A 24,242-nucleotide genomic window follows, 5' to 3' on the forward strand; every position below is an offset into this window, starting at 1 on the left:
AGACGAGGCCTCCGCATTATTCCGTTGCCGTTTCCCTCTGATAATTCCGACACCACCTGACATCCAGCCTGTTCCCTCCAGCATCTGAATCCAAACTGCGGACCCCAGCAGCAGCAGCAGCAAGCTCTCCTCTCCGGGTACCAGCCACAAGTAGCTCCGCCATGGCGCTTCGTAGGTTCTTCGTAGGAGGAAACTGGAAGATGAACGGCAACAAGGAGAGTTTGGAGGAGCTCATCACCAACCTGAACACCGCCCAACTCAGCGAGCAGACCGGTGATCGCACGCACACACACACATACTCTCTCTCTCATACACACACAAACCTGTTCTGCCAGGGATGAGGGCGTGTTGGCAAAGCCAACAACATGATCGATAAAGAGTCGGAGATCGTGCTGATCAGATGACGCGATGACATTGAAGGTCATGTGATTGGATGAGTTGCGTAATAGCGCCTGACGTTTCGGTCTAAATGCCAAAAATAACGGAGTGATTTGGCTTTGATACAAGTAAGCAGCCTTATTCTGAAATGTACTTTTTATAGTCTCAATCACTTTCACACATTTTCACATTTCTGCCTTTTTTGTTGTTTTGTCGTTTGTTTATTTGTTTGTTTGTTTGTTTTGGGTGCGTTCAAGAGCTCGCCGTAGTGCTTAGATTGCTGATGGCCGACAGATGCAGCTATCTGTAGGCCGATACCATAAATACCGACATCCTGCCTCTTTGGTTGGACTCTATGTATCCTAAATTAAACGTTTATTTTACATAATAAACCATGCAAGACGTAAAATGTCTCATTTGCTAAGTAACGCTCATTTTGGCGGTATAAGATGAAATTCAGCCGTGTCAATTAGTTGCTAAATGCTATTAGCTTTTATTGTAAAATAATAATAATTAAAAAAAAAAAAGCCTGTCAGATGGTGAACACTCATTTGCATGAGATGTTTTTGACCACCCCTCAGAATATGCATTGTATTTGTGTCTATGCAGCTTACTCATAACGTCAGTAGCTTCTATTGCTGACATTTCTCATTTCATGTATTGTAACATGCTTCTTATGCATTGTACAACATGCCAAATGCAGAGTGAAGAATAAAATGTTTTTGATAGAAAGTATGAATGTGAATGAATGCGTTGCTGCCCTGTTTCCAGAGGTGGTGTGCGCTCCCCCCTCCATCTACTTGGACTTTGCCCGCTCCAGTCTCGATCCAAAGATCGGCGTCGCAGCTCAGAACTGCTTCAAGGTTGCCAAGGGAGCGTTTACAGGAGAAATCAGGTGCGGTCCACACAGTAGACCGACACTGATGGGATAACAGCAGGTGATGGGTGGTCAGGTGACCTTGACACGCCTGTGATTCCTCATCTCTCCCCCTCTAGTCCTGCTATGATAAAGGACTGCGGACTCGACTGGGTGATCTTGGGTCACTCTGAGCGCCGCCATGTCTTTGGGGAAAGCGACGAGCTGATAGGACAGAAGGTGGTAGCGTTTTCTGACTATATTTTCTTTCTAGTCGATCTGTGTGTTTTTTGCGTGTGCATGTAAAAGATATTGTTTTAGAACAAAACAAGCAGCTGTTTGCACTCCTTTGGTAGGTGCCATGTATTTTTATTTAGTTATTTTTTTTGTTATGCAGAAACAAATTCATATGGTATCCTGAGTAACCTTATTCCAAATCACACCCTAATCATGTTGCTGTTTTTTATCATTCCGTCAGATTATAAAAAAAAATAGAAATGCAACCTCAGATTGGAAATACTGAGAAAATGATTAAACTAGACTTGCAGGCTGCAATTTCTTGCAAGCACTGTTAGCTTGTCGGACCCGACTCCGGATAATGCGGCAGAAGGTGGATGGATGGATGGATGGATGGTGTAGAAAAACAAGAGTGGAATATATATATGTTATCAAAAAGGTTTTAAGAGTTCTTATAAATAAATAAGTTATTTTTCTTCATCTCCTTTTTGATCATGTGTATTTCAGCCTCCCAGTCTGATTGCACTCGATAATAAACTATTGTCATTGGCTTCTGATTGTGACTAAATATAACACACTTGGCTTTGGCACATGAATGCCCAATCCAAAGGCCTCGTTGTTGTGATACTCGCACATTAAGTGTGTCTTATGAAGCCTCTTGTGAACTCTTGGTTTTCCGGTCTGGTGTCTCAGGTGGCTCACTGTCTGGAGAGCGACCTGGGCGTCATCGCCTGCATCGGGGAGAAGCTGGAGGAACGGGAGGCCGGCACCACAGAGGAAGTGGTTTATAATCAGACGCAGGTTATTGCAGGTGATCAGAGGGGGGTCTTTTGATCTTGATTACTTTTAGTTGTCTTGTCAGATTCCTGTTTCTGCCCAAGGTTTGGAGCTGTGGGCTATTAATGCTACCTGGATGTAATTTCTGTGAAATCATCACTTTATGTAGCCCATTTATCTACTTTAAGAAGGCTGCAGACTTATTTAAAATGTAAATAGGTCAGTGGTCCCTGATGGAGGGTGAATTTCTCTCGAAGCAGCTGTTGAGTTTCTATTAATGCGCAACGGTTTTTCCTCTTAAAACAAGTTCAGTGGTGATGTGCAGTTTCTCGAAATCTTGTTCACCTTTGCTGTTCTGTACGTCATCTTTCTTGAATGTTTAAAATAGTTTAGAAACTTTCAGTTTTTTTGAGAAATCCTTGTCGTGGTGCCTTAGATAACGTGAAGGATTGGAGTAAAGTGGTGCTGGCGTACGAACCGGTGTGGGCGATCGGCACCGGGAAGACGGCCTCACCTGAGCAGGTACCACTGGCTCCATCCACCGGGCCTCTTCCTGAACACTGAATGAATCAATGTTAGTTATGCAGTTCTATATCACACTTGCAGAGGTTTATTGAGACTCATTCCAGTATGTTGATTTACCAGTGTCGGAGATTCCCACGATAGTCAGAAATGAGATTAAGATACAAGATAGCCTCAGTCTCCCTGGTCCAGGAGCATTTTATGCCTTTTATGCAGGTACTGTGATGTTGAATGTGCGTGTCTGTGATCGTGTCCAGGCTCAGGAGGTCCATGAAAAACTGAGGGCGTGGCTCCGAGCGAACATTTCTGACGATGTGGCTGATTCTGTGCGCATTATCTATGGAGGTCAGTGCTGCTCTTGTTTGTCAAGTGTTTTTTTGACCTATTTCACAACTGAAAAATTTGATTTGAGATCTAAATTATACACGCATTTTAAAATGTCATTTGCATCGCGAGTATTTTATTGTTGCATTTCTGTGTATGATTCCTTTCTGGTCCATCTGCTAGTGTAGTCAGTGACCGATACTGCAGGTGACCAAAACTTCGACTTTACATTTCAGAATATTTCTTACTCTCTTAGAATAAACATATTTTCATTTATTTCATCACTTTGGAAGAGATTAATTGTCTTCCATTCCACAATTTGTTGTAGCCGGAGCTGCGGAACGCTGATCTCGCTGTTGCATATTTCGGTTCCGAAAATTAAGCATAATCCAACATGTGTTTCTCTCCCTCCGTATGGCAGGTTCAGTAACAGCTGCCAACTGCAGAGAACTGGCATCTCAGAGCGACGTGGACGGGTTCCTGGTGGGCGGAGCTTCTCTCAAACCAGAATTTGTCGACATCATCAATGCACGCGATTAGCAAAAAACAAGAAGCGGCTCTGTCAGAGACGCTGGGTCTCACTCTACCCTGTCGTCCATCACTGTGTCTGCACACTGGGTCTCTTGATCCAGTTCTTATTCACTAAGAGATGTTGTATGTAAGACAGATCAGTAAAACTGGTCTTTAGTTTCTTAATTTCAGAACTAAAATGAATATAAAGTATCTTTTTCATATATATTTACTTATTATGAAAGAGAAAATGTATTTCCCACAGAAACCAGTCACTCTGTTTTTTGTCTTTGCACTAGTATTGGTGTATTAATGATTCCCTTCACATTAAAAGCTACAGCCAGACTGTTCGTGAATGCACGCTCACACTTGGGCATCAGGGTCTTTCTCCTTTAAGAGGTTGTTGCCGATAAACACAAGAGCTTTATGTCTGTCTTGCTGCACTCTGCTGCTGTGTGTTTAACACATTCCTCAACAACACGAAACTGAGCAAGTGGGAAAAAAATAAATACGTTGAAAGTGTTTATCTGAAATGTGTCTTATCTGTCAAATTAGCCAGTTGTTGTTATCTACGATATGTTTCCTGCATGTGTGTGTGTGCTTCACATGGTGATTAAGACGGTGGTGATTGCCAGGAATAATAATTGCTGCTGTTCTTCTGCATTACAACCAAGAAGTGTTGCCTGTTACATTATGCTGCAATGAAGCATTTTGGAAACATAAAAGACAAGGCTGAGATGGATTTGGATCACAGATCAGGGCAGATTCTCTGCGTTTTAGGAGAAAAATCATAGTTTAGTATTTATTGGTCACATGACCTCTAATGTTTTTACAGAAACATTGTGTTTTTAAAGCAATAAGCACTCCTAAATGCAACCCTTTCGAGATAAACCCAGTCTCTGCAGCCCTGGAGAGCCAGGTCAGACTGGTAATTTAGAAAAATGGCTATTACAAACATCAACTCTGTCTGTGCTTTCACATTTCATAAACAAAATAGCCTTCAGCGAGATGTTGGTGTCAAAAATAAATCAATCAGTCGCCCACACATTTCCAATGTGTGACCCACACATAAGTGAAAATCAATGAAGCAAAGTTGCAGCAGAGACAAACAAAGACAAAAAGAAACCTTTGAACTCTGATTTAAATTGTAAATTAACATATTTTATTTCACATTATTTTCAGTGACAAGCATTCTGTCCTGTTTTGGTTTTTTTGTATTCTCGTTCATCTTCTCAACACAGCTGTCACAGACATTCAGGAGGGACAGAGGGACTCTAGCAGGGTGGTTGTTTGTTTTTTTTTCTTCCTCTCCTTATTTTTATTAGAACTTCAAGCATAGAGAACAAATAATCATAATCACATCCAGGAGGAAAAGATTAAAACCAATAAAGAGACACGACAGGAAGAAAAATAAGACGAGAAGAGGACAGAAGTGGGCAGAGTGCAGGTACTTCAGTGTCCAGGTGAGTGTGTGAGTGTTTATGTAACTTTTTTTCCTGAAATAATTTCAGGTTGTTTCGTCCTCTTTTGGTGCACAGTTTTTTAATTATTATCATTATTATTATTAATAATATTATTGTTATTTAAATCTCTTTCAGTTGCGCGCTTCTGTCTAAGTGACTATCATATTACTATTTATCTCTTTGTTTTAACAAAGAACTATAATCCTCATTTTTGCAGGTCTGTCCCTTAACTGTACACAAACTATTCCTTTAAAACTACAGTAACAGTGCATGTCTGGCTTATAAATTCTGTATTTTTTTCCCCTGCATGTGCATTAGCGCGTGTTGCATTTGTGTTTGTGTGTGTGCATACAGCATCGACTCACCATTACATCAGTGCATAAATCATTTTGTTCATCGCTTTTTTTCCCTGTTCCTTTGCTCATTATGTTTTTTTCTTATTTCAGAAATCTGTGTGATATTGTCATTTTTACATGGCTCTATTGAAGTTTGTTGCATCTGTCAGTTTGTATGTGTTTGTGTGTGCGCGCGCGTGCGTGTCTATGTGCGGTCATTCATCCGTCAGGTTCACAACAGGGCGCTGGGATTCCTGAAGTTATGGCCTGCGAAGCGAGCCAGGTCGCCCAACTCCTCCTCAATCCTGCAGTTGAGGAAACAGATGAAGCGTTGAAAGGTCATACATTCATTCAGTCATTCATTCTTTTTTTTTTTTTTTTTACTTTTTTCATGAAGACAACACATTTTGGAGACCGTTTCCCATAGCAATTCACCAGTACTGTGTAATCATTTGGGTTGATTGCCTTGATAAGTCAGCTAAACCTTAGAATTATTTTGAAACTCAAATTTCCAGTGTTTCCAGTGTGTGGAAACAAAACAACAACAATATGTTGCCGTATTAACGATGAGTGTGTGGTCCAGTAAAATAATTCTGTCCCGGACCAACACATAGATGCTCAGTCAACCAAAAGTAACGGTAATATATATTTAAAAAAATAAATAAATAAATAAATCTGAATGGCCCTCTTTGGTGACTGGTAAAATGAACTAAACTATAACCTCCGTTACAAGTTAATTGGTTTTCAATAAGCGGAATATCCCCTAAAATGCTTCTGAAAATGTCTTACTTGTGTTTCGCACGTTATGAAGGGAAACGTTCACGTCAAATCAACATATCTCTGCTTGACCCACTGCGGCATAACCCACTTCCAACCCCTGCGATGTGCGTGTGCACACGCTTCGCCGCACTTATTAGCGTCCCTGGCTGGTTAATGCCCCTGTAAATCTCTGCACCGTCCACCTCTCCTGCGTCTCCTCGCCGCCGCAATGGGATTACAGCTCTGAGCCGATCCCTCCTGCCCTCCCTCTCTCGTCCTTCCTCCTCGTCCTCCTCCCCCTCCTCACCGTAGTACACGCATGCTCCTCCCTCTCCCGGTTCCTCGGCACCCACCCTCCCCCCTCCTGTTGCTGCTGACTGGCTCGAAAGCGTGGGGTGACACCGGCGCTGCCGTCACCTGCCACGTCAATTAGCCCCTGTGGTGCTGAGCGCCGAGGGAGAGCAGAGCAGCCATCCGCCGGAGGAGCTCTGTCGCAAGGCTGCATGGTTTTGAGCCCAAACGAGGCGCAAGCTGAGGATACTGAACTGAGCGGCGAAGTAAACGGGTGGTAATTTAGTTTTAAATGAATACAAAATTCATGCTGCCAAATTTCAGTCAACTGCACAAGTGAGTCAGCTAGTTGCACACACACATCCACAAAGTTTTTATTTTTATTTTTAATGCAGAATTCCAAGCAGTCAATCATAGACAAATGGCTTGCTTCTGAAGAGGACATGTACCTACACGCGCTAATATATTCCATTTAACGAGACATATTTCCGAATAGGCAAAAACAGCCAAAATAAAGTTGTGTAAATGATTCTGTCTGCTGCTTACTGACCTCATCAGCTGGTTGTACTTGGCCAGTCTCTCAGATCTGCAGGGGGCGCCAGTCTTGATCTACAATACAGTTGGAATTAAAAACCATTGAGTGAGCATATATATATATATATATTTTTTTTTTAAAAAAACATTTTTTACAAGTGCGCATGTGTACCTGTCCAGTGCAGAGTCCCACCACCAGGTCGGCGATGAAGGTGTCCTCAGTCTCTCCTGAACGATGGCTGACCATCACGCCCCAGCCATTAGCCTGAGCCAGTTTGCACCTGACAGACAAAACAAATGCATAGGTGTTTTTTTGTTTTTTTGAGACAATCACCACTTTTAAAGCCGTCTCTGTTGCACATCCTCGGCCCTGGCGTCTCAAGGTAGGTGCTGCTGGCGGTTATATCGTCTTAGCTTTGAAGAGCTTTTGTAACTTTGTTGTGATTTTAACTCATTCGTGTAAAACAAATACTGACAAGAATGCCAATGACATTTTCCTTGACTTTTCAAGGGACAATAAAGCGCCCGTCTCCCGCTTGACAAAAATTCTAATTTCCCATAAATTCTAACAGTCTAATGATGCAGGCGGCCTTTTCATATGACAGGTGCAATAAACGTATTTATTACCCATTTTTATCTCCCCTACCTCTCTCTATAATCCAGCTCCACCGCTGTGATTGATGGCTCCTTGAGCCTGAGTGACGTTTGAAGCCTGGGAAGAATGACGCACGCTGCTGTTCTCCTCCAGCGCATCGAGGAGCCAGAGATCTGCGCCGAGATTCTAGCCGGCTGCATCAATTTGTTTGATCACACGCATCCTCTTTCTCTCTCTCTCTCTCTCTCCCTCTCTGCGTGTCGCCGCTCGCCCGCGGAGCAAGGTCAACATGGCTGACGGGTGGTGAGTGATGTGGCCGCGTTCGCTGTCTGTGCTTCCACCCCCGCGTGGGCCACCGACAGCACGACAGCTGGGTCTCTCTTAATTTCCCTGCAGGCCTCTTTGTCATCGGAGCCACGACGGACGACCTTTGGCCAGTTTGAGTTCACTGCACTGAGCCGACTGCATGCTTGACTGGTATGTAATATTGGAATTGTTCACAGGTTGATGAATTTCCTGGTTTCTGCTTTAATCACCAACAAGATTTCTCTTGGGTATCTTTTTTTGAAAGGTAATTGGTGGACCACTCAGGTTTTACAACTGCTAGTTTAGCCAAGTGTAACTTATAATTGGAAGACTGACTGTAGCTGATTTTCCATTAACCCTAGAATTGTGCAAAACCTAAATATCGCAATAAAAACTGTACTAATGCTAATGGAAACACCTAAACTTCGAAAAACCTCTCAAATATGGCTAAAAGGTTTTGACGCCCTCATGAGGTGGTTTTTCAGACGTATCCATATAGGGGTATATCGCAAGAGTGTCACGGAAAGACTTTTTTCGCATCACCGGATGTGATGTATGGGGTCATGTGACCAGTTCACTTCAAGTGAAAATGGCGCATTATGTTTGGATGGAGAAGGAGACGGAATATTTTTTTCAAGCAACCAAAGAGAAACATTTAACAACCATTCTTGACAGCAAACAAATGTAAACAAACAAAAGCAAACGTAATTCTCTTAAAATCTTGTCCCTTGAGATTTTATGAGAATTACGGCTTATGCGCTTCAACACCAATGGAAACACCAACCAATCGCAATTGTACTCCGTCAAAATTTTAGAAATATCGCTTTTATCTTGGGAAAAACTGAAATTGTAAACACAGCTACTGATGCATCTCCAATTGTGGCACGCAGCAATGTGCTGCAGTGTCTTTTGACTCCTGGTTAAACAGAGTTGGGACAAAAGCGAAGACATTGAAGGAAATGAAGGAAAACATTTTCCATTGGAGCTCAGCAAGACGGATCAACCAGGTTGCAGAATTGAAACTTTCGCCATTGAGAAGCAGTGGAAGGCTACCTCTACCCTTCCCGTAGCTTTGTTCCTTTAAATTCTGATTCTTTGAACTGACACTATAGATGGAATGACGGGGCCTCACCCTTGTATGGCTTCAGTGACGGAACCGATCTGGTTGACTTTGAGCAGCAGGCAGTTGCAGGCTCGCTCCTCGGCCGCTTTCTCTATCCTCTTTGGGTTGGTCACGGTCAGGTCGTCCCCCACGACCTGAATCCCCACCCGGGCCGTCAAACGGGACCAAGCCTCCCAGTCGTCCTGGTCAAACGGATCCTCGATGGACACCACTGGCGAGTAAAAGACGGGCGAAGATTTAGTCACCGAGCTTTCACCTCTTTGAATGCGTCAGTAACAACACTGTCCGCAGTTTACCTGGGTAGTTGTTGACAAAGTCCTGGTAGATGTCGGCCAACTCCTCTGCTGAGATGTGTCTTGACGAGTCCGGTGGGGATTTGAAGTCCAGGTCGTACTTCCCCTCACGGTAGAACTCCGAAGCAGCCACATCCATCCCCACCACCACCTTCTCTGTGAAGCCGGCCTTGTCAATGGCCGTCTGCAGGAGCTCCAGAGCTGGGCAGAAGAATTTTGTTTTTCTTTATGTAAGAAGACACAAGAGGATTCGCTGACTCAAGGACCTATAAACATTTCCATGATAAGTCCCTTATTATACCAAACTTAGGGTGCGTTCAGACTGCCAGCCAGAATCAGATTTTTAGCCCATCCAGATTGAAACCAGATGGCTCTTTTGTAGTCTGAACAGTCACAAATCACATTAAAATCAGATTTTTGCAAACGGATTGAAACCACCTTCGGGAGGTATTTTCAAATGGTATTTGGACAGATGCGTCTCAGTGTGAACAGCTCCAAACACAGCGATGGGTTTTGACTGTCTGGCGTCACTCTGCATGACGCAAGAGCCAATGCGCCAGACCAGAGAGCGCCGTTCCAGGTGCGGAGCTGTAACCTAATGGAGCAGACAGAACAAGTAGAAAACAGCAGTCCCTGGACAGAGGAGGAAACTCATTGGCGCCTCAGTCTGTGGGGAGAGAGCTCCATTCAAGCCGAGCTCCAGGACATGCATCACAACAAGTGCCGCTGTTGCAATTATATGACATCACACGCTACACGATACTATGGACGACGCCTCCACTTGGACGTCGTTGCTACAGCAACCTGTCAGATGGGTCAATGATGTGGCCCAGTCTGAACACACAGCCAGCCATCCCATTTGGACACTTGCTAAAAACAGTGTGGGCAGTCAGCCCTAAAAATCTGATTTGAGAAGGAACCTGATTTTAATCAGATTCGCCCGCAGTCTGAACGCAGCCAAAGTTTCCCAATGGTTCTCAAGTAATGTGCCTTGGACCCGTCAATGAACTGAACAGAAGTGAGAAGGGCATCCATTACATCCGTGCTCTCACAGTTCTGGATCAGCTCTTTGTGACATCACACTTCTGGCTTGAGGAGTTTTCGTCGCTTTTAAGTTCTACTGGAGGTTTCTCGTTTGGATTTGATACCAAAATACTCTCCCTCACCCTCACTGTTCTCCAGGATGTTGGGAGCGAATCCGCCCTCGTCCCCGACGTTGGTGGCATCCTGGCCGTACTTCTCCTGGATCACGCCCTTCAGGGTGTGGTAAAGCTCCGCCCCTATCCTCAATGCCTCCCTGCAATCCAAAAATATAAGTATATAAGTATAATAATATAAGATGTCTGTCATCTCTCCGGATAAGGCGCTGGAAGGTGAATATTTACTTGAAGGACTCGGCTCCGACAGGTAAAACCATAAACTCCTGCATGGCCAGCTTGTTCCCAGCGTGGGAACCCCCGTTTATCACGTTGAAGGCCTGAGGATGCAAAATGAAAAAATCATTTGGGCATGTTTTCATGGTGTGATGTGGCGATGGTCGATGTGGTGCAGTTCGGGGGGGGTCTTACAGGAACAGGAAGCACCAGCTCTGTGTTTCCAGCCAGGTCAGCTATGTGGCGGTACAGAGGGATGTCTTTCTCTGCCGCACCAGCCTTGCAGATGGCGAGAGACACTCCCAGGATGGCGTTGGCTCCGAACTGAGCTGTTTGACGGGAAGTCAGGTTTTTGGGTGAAAATGTCAGTTTGTTATTAGAGTTTCACATTAAAATGTGGCCAAATTAGGCATCTAATTATTTTGTGAAGGGAACCTTAACGAGTTTAGATAACTCGTTAAGGCATTAACGAGTTATCGTTACTGGTTTTTATCATAACTCGTAGAGGCATTAGATAAAAACCAGCATTTATATCTTTGAATGTTTTTTGTACTCATTTGTATACATAACCCACCAGTACCATACACTGGTAATTGTATATTTTTACTCCACATTAATAGGACTTATATTAAGATATGATAACATGCAGGTCATACAGTACATGTATACAGACGGGTTTCAAAAACCTGATGTTTTTTCATGCTCCTCTGGCAAACAACTCTAACTCAAATAAGTTTATTGATCCACAACAAATAAAATGGTGATTTTAAGTGAATAATTCTTATTTGAGCCTGCTGTTGAGACGCTCTGATTCAGATTAAGTCCTAAAGTTCCTTTGATGGTTTGTCACACCAAATTAATACATTTCTTGCTCAGACACAGATTACAAAGAGTCTTTTCAAAAAGTCTGCAGCTTGATGTTTGGTCTGGTGTGTTCATTAATGTCTCCAAACAAAATTATTTTCTCTGCTGATACAGGAATGTGCATGACTTTAAAGATGTTTTGTTCTTTGTGTTAAATCAACAGCAACACTGCTTTTAATCTGCATTAATTAATTGGGCATTCTGCATTAGTCACTGGCAATTCATGTACTCTAGCTCTGCAGTAACATCTTTCAAAGTGTTTGTGACTCTGCAGTCTGATGTTCAGCTATCTCCATCTCTCTGACTTACATTTGTTTTCTGTGCCGTCCATCTCGATCATCATGTTGTCCAGCTGCTCCTGTTCCACCACGCTGATTCCCTGTCGAACACACAAGAACAGCAAGACAAACTTTAATACAACACACACACTGTGCAGAAATGTGTATATTTACACGTTTGAAAAAACCTTTTAAACAGCAATTTTCAACTTTTTATTTGCACTTGTATGCATTTTATGTAAGTATCAAGAGATTAACGGTTGCAAATCCACGGTTTCTCAAACCGTTGTAATATTTGGCATACACACTTTTTTGTTTGAATGAGAGGCGGGACAGATGAACATAACAGAACAGTCCTTCAAACAGGGACTCTTCATTTCAGTGACTTACAGAGGCTATGAGGGCAGGACCCAGAGTGTCATTGATGTGCCCAACTGCCTTCAAAACGCCTGATGGAGAGAATAAACAGGGATTTTGTTAAAGTTAGTTAACTTAACAACTGGGAAAGATGAGCAAACAAAACATTCATGCAATACATTTTGAGACTTAAAAACAAAAAGCTTTATCTTTATCTTCTGACACTGCTTCTTTACATTGGTCACTGTTCCATCTGCTGACAAGAAGTGGAGGGCACCGTGGCCATGCACTTGCAGTCAACCACTAGGGGGCAGCCATTATATTTCAATCTCGCTTTTTTTTTTTCATAAAATGATAAACATATTTGCATTTGTCACTTTGTGGCATAGGTTCAGGAGAAACTAAACGTTAATGTAATTGCCCAATCAACTCAGCGAGCAGGTTATAAATGGAAATGGGACAGGAACAAACCACCAGGGGCGAACGAGGAGTTCAGTTTTAGAGGTCTCCTGCTCCTTGTGGACTAAGATCTTGTCATTTGGCTCCAGCAAATTGGAAAGTGCTACTTTATGGAATGCACATAGTAAATACACTCACCTTTGCCCTTGTAGCGACTCTTGTCACCATCTCGGAGTTCCAGAGCTTCATAGATCCCCGTGGAGGCTCCACTGGGCACCGCAGCCCTGAACAAACCTGAAGGTCAGACACACACAAACACAGTGAGAATTTTGCAGTAACACTGTGTCATGTGTGCTTGAATTCTTATCAGGAGGGGTTACAAATATCATTCATTCATTCATCTTCTATACCCGCTTATTCCTATTCAGGGTCACGGGGGTCTGCTGGAGCCTATCCCAGCTGTCTTAGAGCGAAGGCAGGGTGACACCCTGGACAAGTCGCCAGTTCATCGCAGGGCCACATAGAAAAAGACAACCATTCACACTCACATGCACACCTACGGACAATTTAGAGTGTTCAATTGACCTCACATTCATGTTTTTGGAGTGTGGGAGGAAGCCGGAGAACCCGGAGAGAACCCACGCAGACACAGGGAGAACATGCAAACTCCACACAGAGGGTTACAAATATATATATATAATTGTATATACATTGTAGTGTAAACAATATTGTATGAACATTTTCCATCTTAAACTTTTTTGCATGCAGCAGCTTTGCTTAATGTTTTATCCATATTTGATGAGTTATATTTAGCAAACTTTTGATAAACTAGAGCAGGTAAAAGGAGTGAAGGACTGAGAAGTTTACTGACAGGCAAGAGTTATTTTTTAGAAAACAAGATTCTAAAGTGAGTTTGTATTTAAATGCTAGTGATAATAGAGATTGAAAGCCATGAGTCACAGCATTTTCATTGTGTTTTTTAGTTTTATTTACGATTATAAATAATGCATTTTTCTGTAACATTCATTTTTTTTAAATCTATTTTTACAATGTAATTTGATATGCTGCTGTCTTTGTGAGTGGATTAAAGATGAAGAATGGAGTTTAACGTCAAAGAGAATTTTAACAATCCAAGAAGCAGCTTTTCAATGCATTTATGTACATTCAAGCCCTGGCAAGAGCAAACAGTCTTGTGACGTCATCTTATTTTACTTTATTCTCAGATGAGTAAACTAGTCTCTGGTCACCTTTCTCTGTGCTGAGGTCCACCTCCACAGTGGGGTTTCCTCGGGAGTCTAAGATCTCCCTGGCTACAATGCTGACGATCGACATCCTGTGGGACACACCAAGAAATGAGGTTATGACTGCCCGCCTACACGGTTCCATGCCGTGAATGATTTAGAGGGTGAGAAAACTTTCACTGATATTGGGAATGAGTCGGGGTGGAGGGAACGCGGGGATGAAATCTATTTTTAAAGTGAAAACGCAGAGAACATCCTGTCAGGGGAGACAAGAACCCTCACATTAGTGCACACTCACTGTGAAAATCAAAGCCCGGCACTGAAGACACACACACACACACACACACACACACACACACACACACGCACAAACTGCAGTAACTTTGCCATTTCTGCAGACTGCAGTAAAATCCTACTTCACCATCCTGCCTGGAAGCTCCGGCTAGCTTTCCCCCCCTCGTTCTGTTAGTTCTACCTCACAGGGACCATTTTTCCTTTTCTGCCAATGAGTTTGTATCTGTTTTTAAAATATAAAACCTATTTGAGAAAAAAAGAAGTCTGTATTCTGTGCACTAGAAATTCACTTTAAAATGAAATGAGATTTGACACAACAAGCCAACTAAACATACTAGGCAGCTGGAAAGGGGGCATTGTGAGCAGTACATTTACCCTTTCTGTTAGCAGTCCAATTTTTTTCTCCTGATGTTGTTTACTGCCGCTGCCTCCTCTCTCCCTAGAGACACAGCTTGAGGGGGGGGGTGGAAGAGAGCTCCTACAGCACTAACCAGAAGGAAAAAAATGCTTCTCACGTGCCATCCGACGCTTTGAAAAACATCTCGACCACAACAGAGTGCATCCGTGTGGGTTAGAGCACAGTGGCTGTCTCTGTTAAAAGAGCAGCTCATCGGCTGTGGCTAATTTCGGAGCCTTTAAACAAACTTTGAGAGTATGTGGTCCAGTCAAATGGTTAAAGGGAATAACCGTTAATTTGTGACAAAGAGGGATCACGAGGTACCCCCTCATCGTAATTCCGCACAAATGAGACGGTTTCCAGAGACTTCGCTTGGCAGTCGACAAGTGCTGCTCGGTGAGGGAGGGAAAAAAGGAACCAGGAATTCACACAAAATGAAACAAAGTTGTGCTTCAAAGAACCGATCAGCACTTGAAAACTCTCCTAAGACTGAAGAGCCTCTTCAGCGTAATGATGAGCCAGAGTTGCAGCACAATGTGGCTATATGACACACTCAGAATATCTCTGGTGTCGTCACCTCTCCTCACATCAACATGACTACCCCCCATTGACCTAACAATGCTAGCACAACAACTTTCCTCATGAAATCTGGTGACATTGTCCCAGTCACACGCGCCTCCCAGCCGGCTGTGCGGAATGTTTAAATCCAGCTCATACGCTGCACTGACAACTAATTGGATTGCTGCTTCGGACTTCTGGATCAGCGCGGCGTTATTAGGATAGGAAGACACGGAGCTTCGGTCCTCGTTGTCGTTTTCGCTATCATCCATCTCCATGGGTGTTTCCCCTCATTGATATTCCAGGCACGCACAACTGCAACGATGTGTCAAAAACAGATGAGCCTTTTATCCCGTCCCCCGTCTCTGTGCCGTGCGAATGCTCAGTGAGGAGAGGAGTCTAGCTTGTTCTGTTACCTTTTGCAAACCAGGAGAGTAAAATTATTTCTTGTTATTACCTCCATACTTTGCATTCCTAAAGATGTGTTGCAGAATTATATTTTGTGCCATTTCAAGTCAAGAAGGAAAATTCAGTTTTTCCTTTTCTATTAGCCTGATGAAAATCAGTTATCCTTCCCTACTGGCAGTGTTCAAAAAGAAATGCTGAAGGGAAAATGTACATTTAATTAGTTTTATATAAGCACAAGACCTTCCAGTCATGGTGTTTAAAAAATGTTTAAATAACCACAGATCCTCTAGCTCACCTTTAAATAGAAGTTTATCTTCACTTTCACAGCAAGACATTTGGGCTGTAGTAGCACAAATGACCAAAATAAGCAAAATTACAAGCAGGAAACAAATGTTTCTTTTCGCAGTCGTCACAGTATCTTACCAGTTGTCATGCTACTGTCAGCATGATAGCAGACCTTAGTAGTCGACTTCATCTTAAAACTCGGCTTTAAAGACCTCGCACAGCCAAGGCTGATGAAAGTTTTCCACATTCACTTCATTCATCTTGAATGAAATTGGTGCAAGAAATGTATTTAAAATACTGTTCTGATAAAGTTTGCCTTCCGGTTCAAAACCTATGGTCAAGATTTCCAATAGCCACCTCGTGTCTTTGGGCCCAGAATTGTTACTGAGGCAGTGAACCTTGCTTTTAATTGGTCATTTTAAGTATCAGCCGAAACTAAAACTTTTGCCAGTTACTGTACAAATGTATCCAAATGGGATGGGCCAAAACGACAATAAACTGCGGCAAAAACATCATCCATCAACATGCGGAGAGAACCATGCACTGTCGTCGTTTACAAAAGAGAGATATGCCTACAGCTGGTGCCGCTCCCATCACTACACTGAACGCCAGTTAACCGCGACATCGACAAGGTGTTTCCTCAATATTTGCTGAACACGTTGATCACAGTACCACAAACACATCTTCCAATCTGTCGCCCCGTCAGTGATGTTATCCCCCCCATCTCCACCCATCTCTCTGCTCGCTCTCTGGCTGTTTGGCCGTGATGCTGCGTGTTACGTAACCTCGACAGGAGCAGCAGCAGGGGCGGCAGCAGCAGCAGCAGCAGCAGCAGCGAGGGAGGACACCAGTGAACGCACCACACCTACCAGAGACTGCAGTGCTCAGCAGAAAACACACCAACGCTGACACGAAAACAAACGAGCGGGCCCGGCCACACAGAGAGCCGCTGCAGGAATGCGAAGCCAGTTTCGTATCTGGTCTGGCCTTTTTTTTTTTTCTTTTTTTTTTTTACGCGCCGGCATCGGCTTACTCATCATGAGTGGTGCTCCCCAGAGCGCGAAAAATCTATGGTGATGTCACACTTTTACACTGCAAGTAGGGCGCGCTTGTGCCGAGAGAGGTGTAGGGGTGTGGTCGGTCGGTCGGTCGGTCGGTCGCACGGACGGAATTTGCATCCCAGCTGCTTCCTCTTTGACATCTGGGGGCTCAGGCAGAGACGTGTTGGAGAATTCAGCTCAGAGAGCTGCAGTGTTTGGGAGAGACGGCATCACACATCTGTGCGCATCTAATGGCAGGGAAACCCTTGATTTGCTCGACTTGCAGCCAGTGAAGTCGAAGGCACAAAGTCAACGCAGACCAGGGGGCGCAAAAGAGCAGCTGGTTCCTCCATTGCTCGAAAAAGCAGCCGTTCAGAATGTTTTATTAAATTCAACCTTTCCCATCTTTTTGATGGTCAACAGTCCTGGAACTACACTACCCATAAGCCTTAGCCAGTGTTCCTGGGAGAACAATCCAGCACCGCATCTAATTCAGGAGGCTTCATCGTGGCATCATGGCTGCTGACTCGATCCAAAATGGACGCACGGTGCAAAAGTCAAAGTTTTAGTCCGTTTGTGCCGAGAGAAGCAGCTTCCAATTAATGTTGTCTGTGAGCAGCACAGTGGCAAAGAGCTGAAACCATCGCCATTCAAACAGTTAAAGCTGTTTTATAGATCAGGATTTGCACCGAGCAATGGCTTTTTGCTTGCTATACTGCTGTAAGTGAAAAAGACTGGTCTGCCGTTGCCCAGTTCATCAGCTGGAAGAATTCCATGCGTGCTCACCGTTTAATATAAATACTGAGAAATGGAAGGGAAACAGGAAAACGGTAGACAAGAGAAAGCAGAAGAGTGATGGAGGAATAATGCAGACGTTGGATTAAAATACCCAGATATGTAAGAGAGAGAGAGAGAGAGGGAGAGAGAGATGTTGTAAAAACTGTGAGGAAGGAGAAAGAGAGATTGTGGTGTGTGTGTGTGTGTGTGTGTGTGTGTGTGTGTGTGTGTGTGTGTGTGTGTGTGTGTGTGTGTTTCAAGAGCACGATGAGCAAGAGAGGGAGAGAGGGGGGAGAAGAGGAAATGGAAAGAGAGATAAATAATTAAATGACCCTGTTTGGCTGAAGAAGAAAGAAAGATGGAAGGAGGTGGAGGAGGCTGAACAGAAGGCACGTATCTCTCTTTCCCTCTCTCTCTCTCTTTATCTCTCCCTCTCTCTCTCTCTCTCATACACACACACACACAGATACTCACAGTAAGTGGAGCAACTGCACACACACACCAGGCACACAAATATCTTATAGTCGCTTTATCACAATTACCCCAATAGCCTTCCAATTACACACACATTTTACATCCACCCACATGTCATATGTGGCGTCAGTGGCACACACACACACGTCTTTGCGTGAAATGCCAGCGCATCAACTCGTTGAATTTTCCTGCAGCTGAAACACATAACACACAAACATATAAACATACACACACACACACACGCCAAGACCATGACAGGTTAGAGCCATGCAGATACACACAATATTGTTCCTGCCAAAACATTCCCATATTTTTTTCTTCCTTCCCCTGAGCCCAACCCCTTCTCTCTCTCTCTCACACACACATACACACATACACACACACACACACACACACACACACACACACACACGCACACATCTAACAGAAACATAGCAACACTCATCGACAGAGTAACACCTAAAACGGACGCGTGCACACACACACATACACACACACACGCACACACAAACAGATGGATCTAAGGAATGTATATGGCCCTTTCTCCTCATATTCTCATACATACACGCGGGGACATGCAAAAGCCATTTTCAAAGGATGCTGAGGAGAAGCATCTCGAAAACACACACACACACACACACACACACACACACACACACACACACACAGAAATTTCCATTTCTCTCATGCACACACGCGCACACAGACACACAGACACACGCACACACACACACGGTTCCAGCATCAATCCACATCTTTCCTCTTAGAAAATTGGGTAGCATGCAACAAAATATCAACTGTAAAAAGAAAAAAAAAGATGGATATTCAAAATAAATGGGAAGAGAGGATTTCCTGCCTTTACCTGCCGCCTGTGTGTGTGTGTGCGTGCGCGCGCGCTCTGCCTTTCACGGCGACCGAGAAACACTGAGGAGGCTGCGAGAGGGAGGGAGGCAGGAATAGAGAGGAAAACAGGAGGGAAGGAGGGGGTGCGATGTGTGTGACTGAGGGGGGAGGGGAGATGACTCAGAAGGAGACGGAGAGAGAGAAAGAGAGAGAGAGAGAGGAGGGTTAATTAAAAAAGGAGGCGATGGACAGAGGGGTGGGATGAAGGGATAAGGATGGGGTGCAGAGGCTCGTCCGCCGACGGAGGTGGTAAAAATAGATGAAGTGAGCGTCGCCTCTCTCTCGCTATCTGCTGCTGCTGCTGCTGCTGCTGTGGCAGCAAATGGGGTGCAGTCGATGTATCTGCAGTTACATAATTCATCCCTCTCCAGCGCACCCAGACATGATGATGATACCCTGCGTGTGTATGCGAGACAGAGCATTTCACCGCTCGAGAGCTGGAAACAATGGTGCTGAAGACAACCCTTAGAAGGCACAAGAGTGTTTTATACTTGGCAACAATGGTCACTGCATTCTCATTTCTTTGCCCGCCAGTTCCATAATTATTGTGATACTCGACATGGCATCTCAACCCAGAGGTGAATCACAATGTTTGTAGTCTTCCTGTTTCACCCAAAGCTCAAACATTTAAAGTTCACTCAACAACAACAACACAGCGGCTTTCTTGGCTTAAACATGAACCTCTGTTTGCCATGAAATTGATTATCTCACTGGACAAACCTAAAGGTCCTAACGGATACCATTATCACATTTGGTTTGATCCAATTTATATATAATCTTTTGAAATAAAAATATATAAGCACTTTATGCTTGTATTTCATTTTTTATAATAACTTGGTGCTAAACAATTTTTAGTTGCAAGGCTCAAATTTGCTGGCTGCTCCTTTGAGTGCAGGGCAATGTGGGATAAATATTGACCGCCATTGAGTCCCATCATTGTCACATAGTACATGATCTAAGGCTAATCAATTAATGCTAAAATGAAAATGTTGCGATGATCACAAAGTAATGCTAAAGACAGCATTTAAGACACAATGTGCATTATTCAACATGATTAAACAGCAAGTAGGTTTAAAACTAGTGGGTGAAAAATGTTTGAGCGTTAGTGAATGACTCTGGTGCTTTTCTCTTTACACCCTATGTCGCTGATGATGCTAAGCTGCGTCCTTGCCGCTCTAAAAACAGACCGGTGAGGTGGTTAATGCTGACTGGAGGGTGACATTGATACACGTCGACAATGTGGCAGGGTGAACGCAGGGTGCGCGTGTCCGTGTGGGTACTTCAGTGTGCCACAAAATACCTCTGGATGGATTGGTCCAGGATTGTCGTGGTGTGCCAGTTTCCCACGTAAACCTTTGTGCACGTCCCGGTTGTCTATGCCTGTACGTCGGCCTGTGTGTACATGCATGCGAGCACGAGAGATAATCTATAATTAAATTCTTGAGTTTAATGGGATTATATGTGGGAGACAAGCGTCCCAACGTCCTTGACATCCATCCACCCAGTTAGTCACAGGTCAGGGCTGGATAGAGACACACATCAAGACACAGGGAGGGAGAGGAGTGAGGAGGGGGTGAGAAAGAAGAGGCAACATTATAGAGACGAAGAGGGAAAAGTAACTGTGAGGATGGATCAAAGGGATATGTGAAGTGCTTGTGAGGTAGGGAAAAAAGGGCGGAAATAGTCACGAGGAGTGTCTTGCATTATAATCATCTATTTATTTTTTTTTTATCGGCCGAAGGTCGACTGGCTGGCCTTTCCCTCCCTCTGCCAACGGCACACTACAGCCAGCCAAAACAAACATAAGAGCTGTGTCCCAGAAATACCTCCAATTGTGAGCAGCAAACATGTTGAAGAATGGTTTAAGCCAGTGGTTCGGCCAGTCCGATGTTAAATTAATCGCGTTTCATTCATTATCTGAGTGAACAATCGCCTTGAGAAAACTCTCAAGGCACTTCTCTCGGGCTGAAATATGTGCCACCAGAAACTGAATTTGAATCATTTATATTTGAATTTGAATAGGTAAATGCGAATAATTGAATTAAAAATTTGAATTTGAACCACATCATTTGAAATTGTATTGTTAAATTTGAATCATTGCATTGAAAAACTGTATTTGAATAGTAAAATTTGAAATTGAAATTCAATAAAAAATTGATTGTCACTGAAAATTCAACTGTCTATACATCTTCACATTCAGTTCTCACAATTCAAGTTCAGTTCTCAAAATTCAAATTCGCTTCTCAAAATTCAGTTTCAGTTTACTGTGACAGACATCCGGGTGCTTGAGGATGAAGGGGAAGAGCAATTGAGCTCAGATACACAGGACTCCTCTTCGGCCAATCAGCACTTACTTTTGTACACTTACGTTGATGGACTGGCGTTCCGGTTCAACTCGCTACGCTATGTTAACTGGCTACCTTTGTTTACTCGCATCTGTGGTCCAAGTGATCACGTTCCATGTTTTTGTTTTGTTTTTTGAACGTTTCTTTGTCTGTCTGTTCAGAACGGTGTTAACGAACAGAGTTGGAGGGAGTTGCAATGACTGTTTTTCATGTATGTGGCGATATTAGTAGGTGACAGATATGTGACTGAAAGGTACATATGGGCATGGCTCCCCTGCTGCCAAGCGGTGCGAAGCAGCCTCACCATATAGCAATGGGAAGACGTGCTTAAAAGTGAACTTCGGCAAGGGATTTGGGGTCTAAGAGTTACGTCTCTGTTCAGAAGGTAAAATGGACGATGTTAAGTTGTGAAATACCCCATAAAACAACATAACACAGGGTAGCAAGTTCATCGAGACGACTGCTGCCTGCAGTGACTAGTGACGTAGTCCTGGACTCTTCTTAATAATTGCTGCTGCGTTGCAGTTTGAACGTGGCAGTCGGTGGAATAGTGGCTAAAATGCTTGGTTTCTTAGTTTTCTTCATTGCGACGCGGGTTCAAGCCCACCTGTGTTTTTTTTTTGTTTTTTTTATATAAATACATAAATTATTGTTATCGTCCGTTTGTTCTTTGCTCTTCTTACGCGTGTGAAGTTTATTATTACTGTCGTTTGTTGATCGGCTTGCCATTAAATGGAACACACATATTGTTATTTATTATTATCATTTTTATTATCAGAACAAACGTAGGTACCAGGTACTGACGCTATCGGAATGAGCCTACCCAAGGTTCCAAGCACGGCTACGTTACGTGACATTTATGGTGATATATGCCTCGAAAACGGTGCGTGAAATACGCGACTTCGAAGAAATCATTTACACACAGGTAGTGGTGAGGGCAACAACCGAAATCACTTCCTGGTTCTAACATCTGCTGTAGCTAGGACAACGACAGATGCGAGTAAACAAAGGTAGCCAGTTAACATAGTAGCGAGTAGAACGTTCAAAAAACATTGAATGTGTTCACTTGGACCACAAGGAGAAATCGTTAATAATCGTTCATAGTAACGAATTGAACCAGAACGCCGGTCCATCAATGTAAGTGTACAAAAGTAAGTGCTGACTGGCCGAAGAGACGTAACTCTTAGGCAGCGCACCAACACCAAATCCCCGTAAAACACGTTGCGTGACTTGCCGAAGTTCCCTTTTAAGCACGTCTTCCCATTGCTATATGGTGAGGCTGCTTTGCACCGCTTGGCAGCAGGGGAGCCATGCCCATATGCACCTTTCAGTCACATATCTGTCACCTACTAATATCGCCACATACATGAAAAACAGTCATTGCAACTCCCTCCAACTCTGTTCGTTAACACCGTTCCGAACAGACAGACAAAGAAACGTTCAAAAAACAAAACAAAAACATGGAACGTGATCACTTGGACCACAGATGCGAGTAAACAAAGGTAGCCAGTTAACATAGTAGCGAGTTGAACCGGAACGGTACATCAACGTAAGTGTACAAAAGTAAGTGCTGATTGGCCGAAGAGGAGTCCTGTGTATCTGAGCTCAATTGCTCTTCCCCTTCATCCTCAAGCACCCGGATGTCTGTCACAGTAAACTGAAACTGAATTTTGAGAAGCGAATTTGAATTTTGAGAACTGAACTTGAATTGTGAGAACTGAATGTGAAGATGTCTAGACAGTTGAATTTTCAGTGACAATCAATTTTTTATTGAATTTCAATTTCAAATTTTACTATTCAAATACAGTTGTTCAATGCAATGATTCAAATTTAACAATACAATTTCAAATGATGTGGTTCAAATTCAAATTTTTAATTCAATTATTCGCATTTACCTATTCAAATTCAAATATAAATGATTCAAATTCAGTTTCTGGTGGCACATATTTCAGCCCATAAACTACTTCCACCTTACTTTCCATAGGGAAATGTCTAAATATTCGATCCTTTCAGCATGTGTTACAAACTAAAATGTTTTGACATTTTTGTTGATACCTTATAGTGTTAAACTTTACATCAGTGTCAAAGTGCACATCATTCACGTTACAGCCTAACTTAGTTTTTCCACATTCCACATTATACTGCAGTCCACTGCAGTGCATTCTGCTAATCATCATTTCATTGTAATGACAATAACATTTGGTCCTATAATTTGCATATCATAAAAAGTATAGAAGTATACAAAGTATACATTTACAGTATAGTGAACATCATGCATATGCCTATTAGACTTTTTGTGTATATTATTTAATTTTATTTTATTCTTGAAATCATATTATGTATCTCATATGTATTATTAGACTAATGTTTCATGCTATTCTTCTCTCTTCAGATGCGTTCTTGAGGTTTCTCAGTCCCAGCCCCTCACATCTTGGCCAATTTACAGCATCAAAAGCTCTTCCTGTTGCCTCCACCTCAACAGCTCAACATGTTCATGTTTTGTTTTTTTTTTTGTATTTATTTCTAATTCATTCAAAACATTTTTGATTGGACTATTGCTTTCTGTTAATAAAACAATGTTCAAGATAAAGTTATTCGGTTTCTTTTGAGTATGCACACCAGCAGTGTAATTCACTGCAATGCAAGGGGGGCGCCACCTAAAATCTTGCCTAGGGCCCCACATTGGTTAGGGCCGGGCCTGCTGTAAGGGAACACACCTGTTGTATGACTTAATTCAGGAAAATAATATTAAGGCTGTAGCCGAGAGTTCCGGGTTCGCTTATAATGTGTGGGTGTAAGGAAGCAACAGGGACAGGAGACGAGATCACAGGTGGAACAGCATCCTGTACGGGACAAAGTGAAGTGCGTCCCGTATCAGTTCATTACGGGACAGGTTTTTTAGTTGCCAAATTTGAGACGATCACGTATTTTACGGGAGGGTTGGCA

General features: G+C 43.2%; 2 protein-coding genes across 2 annotated transcripts; one reads left to right on the forward strand and one right to left on the reverse strand.

Annotated features, from left to right (window-relative positions):
* On the forward strand, nt 1-4,126 carry tpi1a (triosephosphate isomerase 1a). Its single transcript, XM_076051638.1, has 7 exons — nt 1-273; nt 1,150-1,273; nt 1,375-1,474; nt 2,165-2,282; nt 2,685-2,770; nt 3,028-3,115; nt 3,516-4,126. The coding sequence occupies exons 1-7, from the start codon at nt 162-164 to the stop codon at nt 3,632-3,634; spliced, it is 747 nt and encodes a 248-aa protein (XP_075907753.1). The 5' UTR covers nt 1-161; the 3' UTR covers nt 3,635-4,126.
* A 617-nt stretch (nt 4,127-4,743) lies between these two features.
* On the reverse strand, nt 4,744-19,069 carry eno2 (enolase 2). Its single transcript, XM_076051637.1, has 13 exons — nt 18,911-19,069; nt 13,822-13,907; nt 12,773-12,868; nt 12,209-12,267; nt 11,850-11,919; nt 10,872-11,005; nt 10,689-10,780; nt 10,470-10,600; nt 9,307-9,504; nt 9,020-9,221; nt 7,159-7,267; nt 7,003-7,061; nt 4,744-5,707 (listed from the first exon to the last, which is right to left on the reverse strand). The coding sequence occupies exons 2-13, from the start codon at nt 13,904-13,906 to the stop codon at nt 5,635-5,637; spliced, it is 1,308 nt and encodes a 435-aa protein (XP_075907752.1). The 5' UTR covers nt 13,907; nt 18,911-19,069; the 3' UTR covers nt 4,744-5,634.
* Between the last annotated feature and the right edge of the window lie 5,173 nt (nt 19,070-24,242).

This window comes from Nelusetta ayraudi, unplaced genomic scaffold (genome assembly GCF_046127955.1).
Source record: "Nelusetta ayraudi isolate G7.1 ecotype Tasmania unplaced genomic scaffold, CSIRO-AGI_Nayr_v1 ptg000135l, whole genome shotgun sequence".
NCBI classification, from domain to species: Eukaryota; Metazoa; Chordata; class Actinopteri; order Tetraodontiformes; family Monacanthidae; genus Nelusetta; species Nelusetta ayraudi.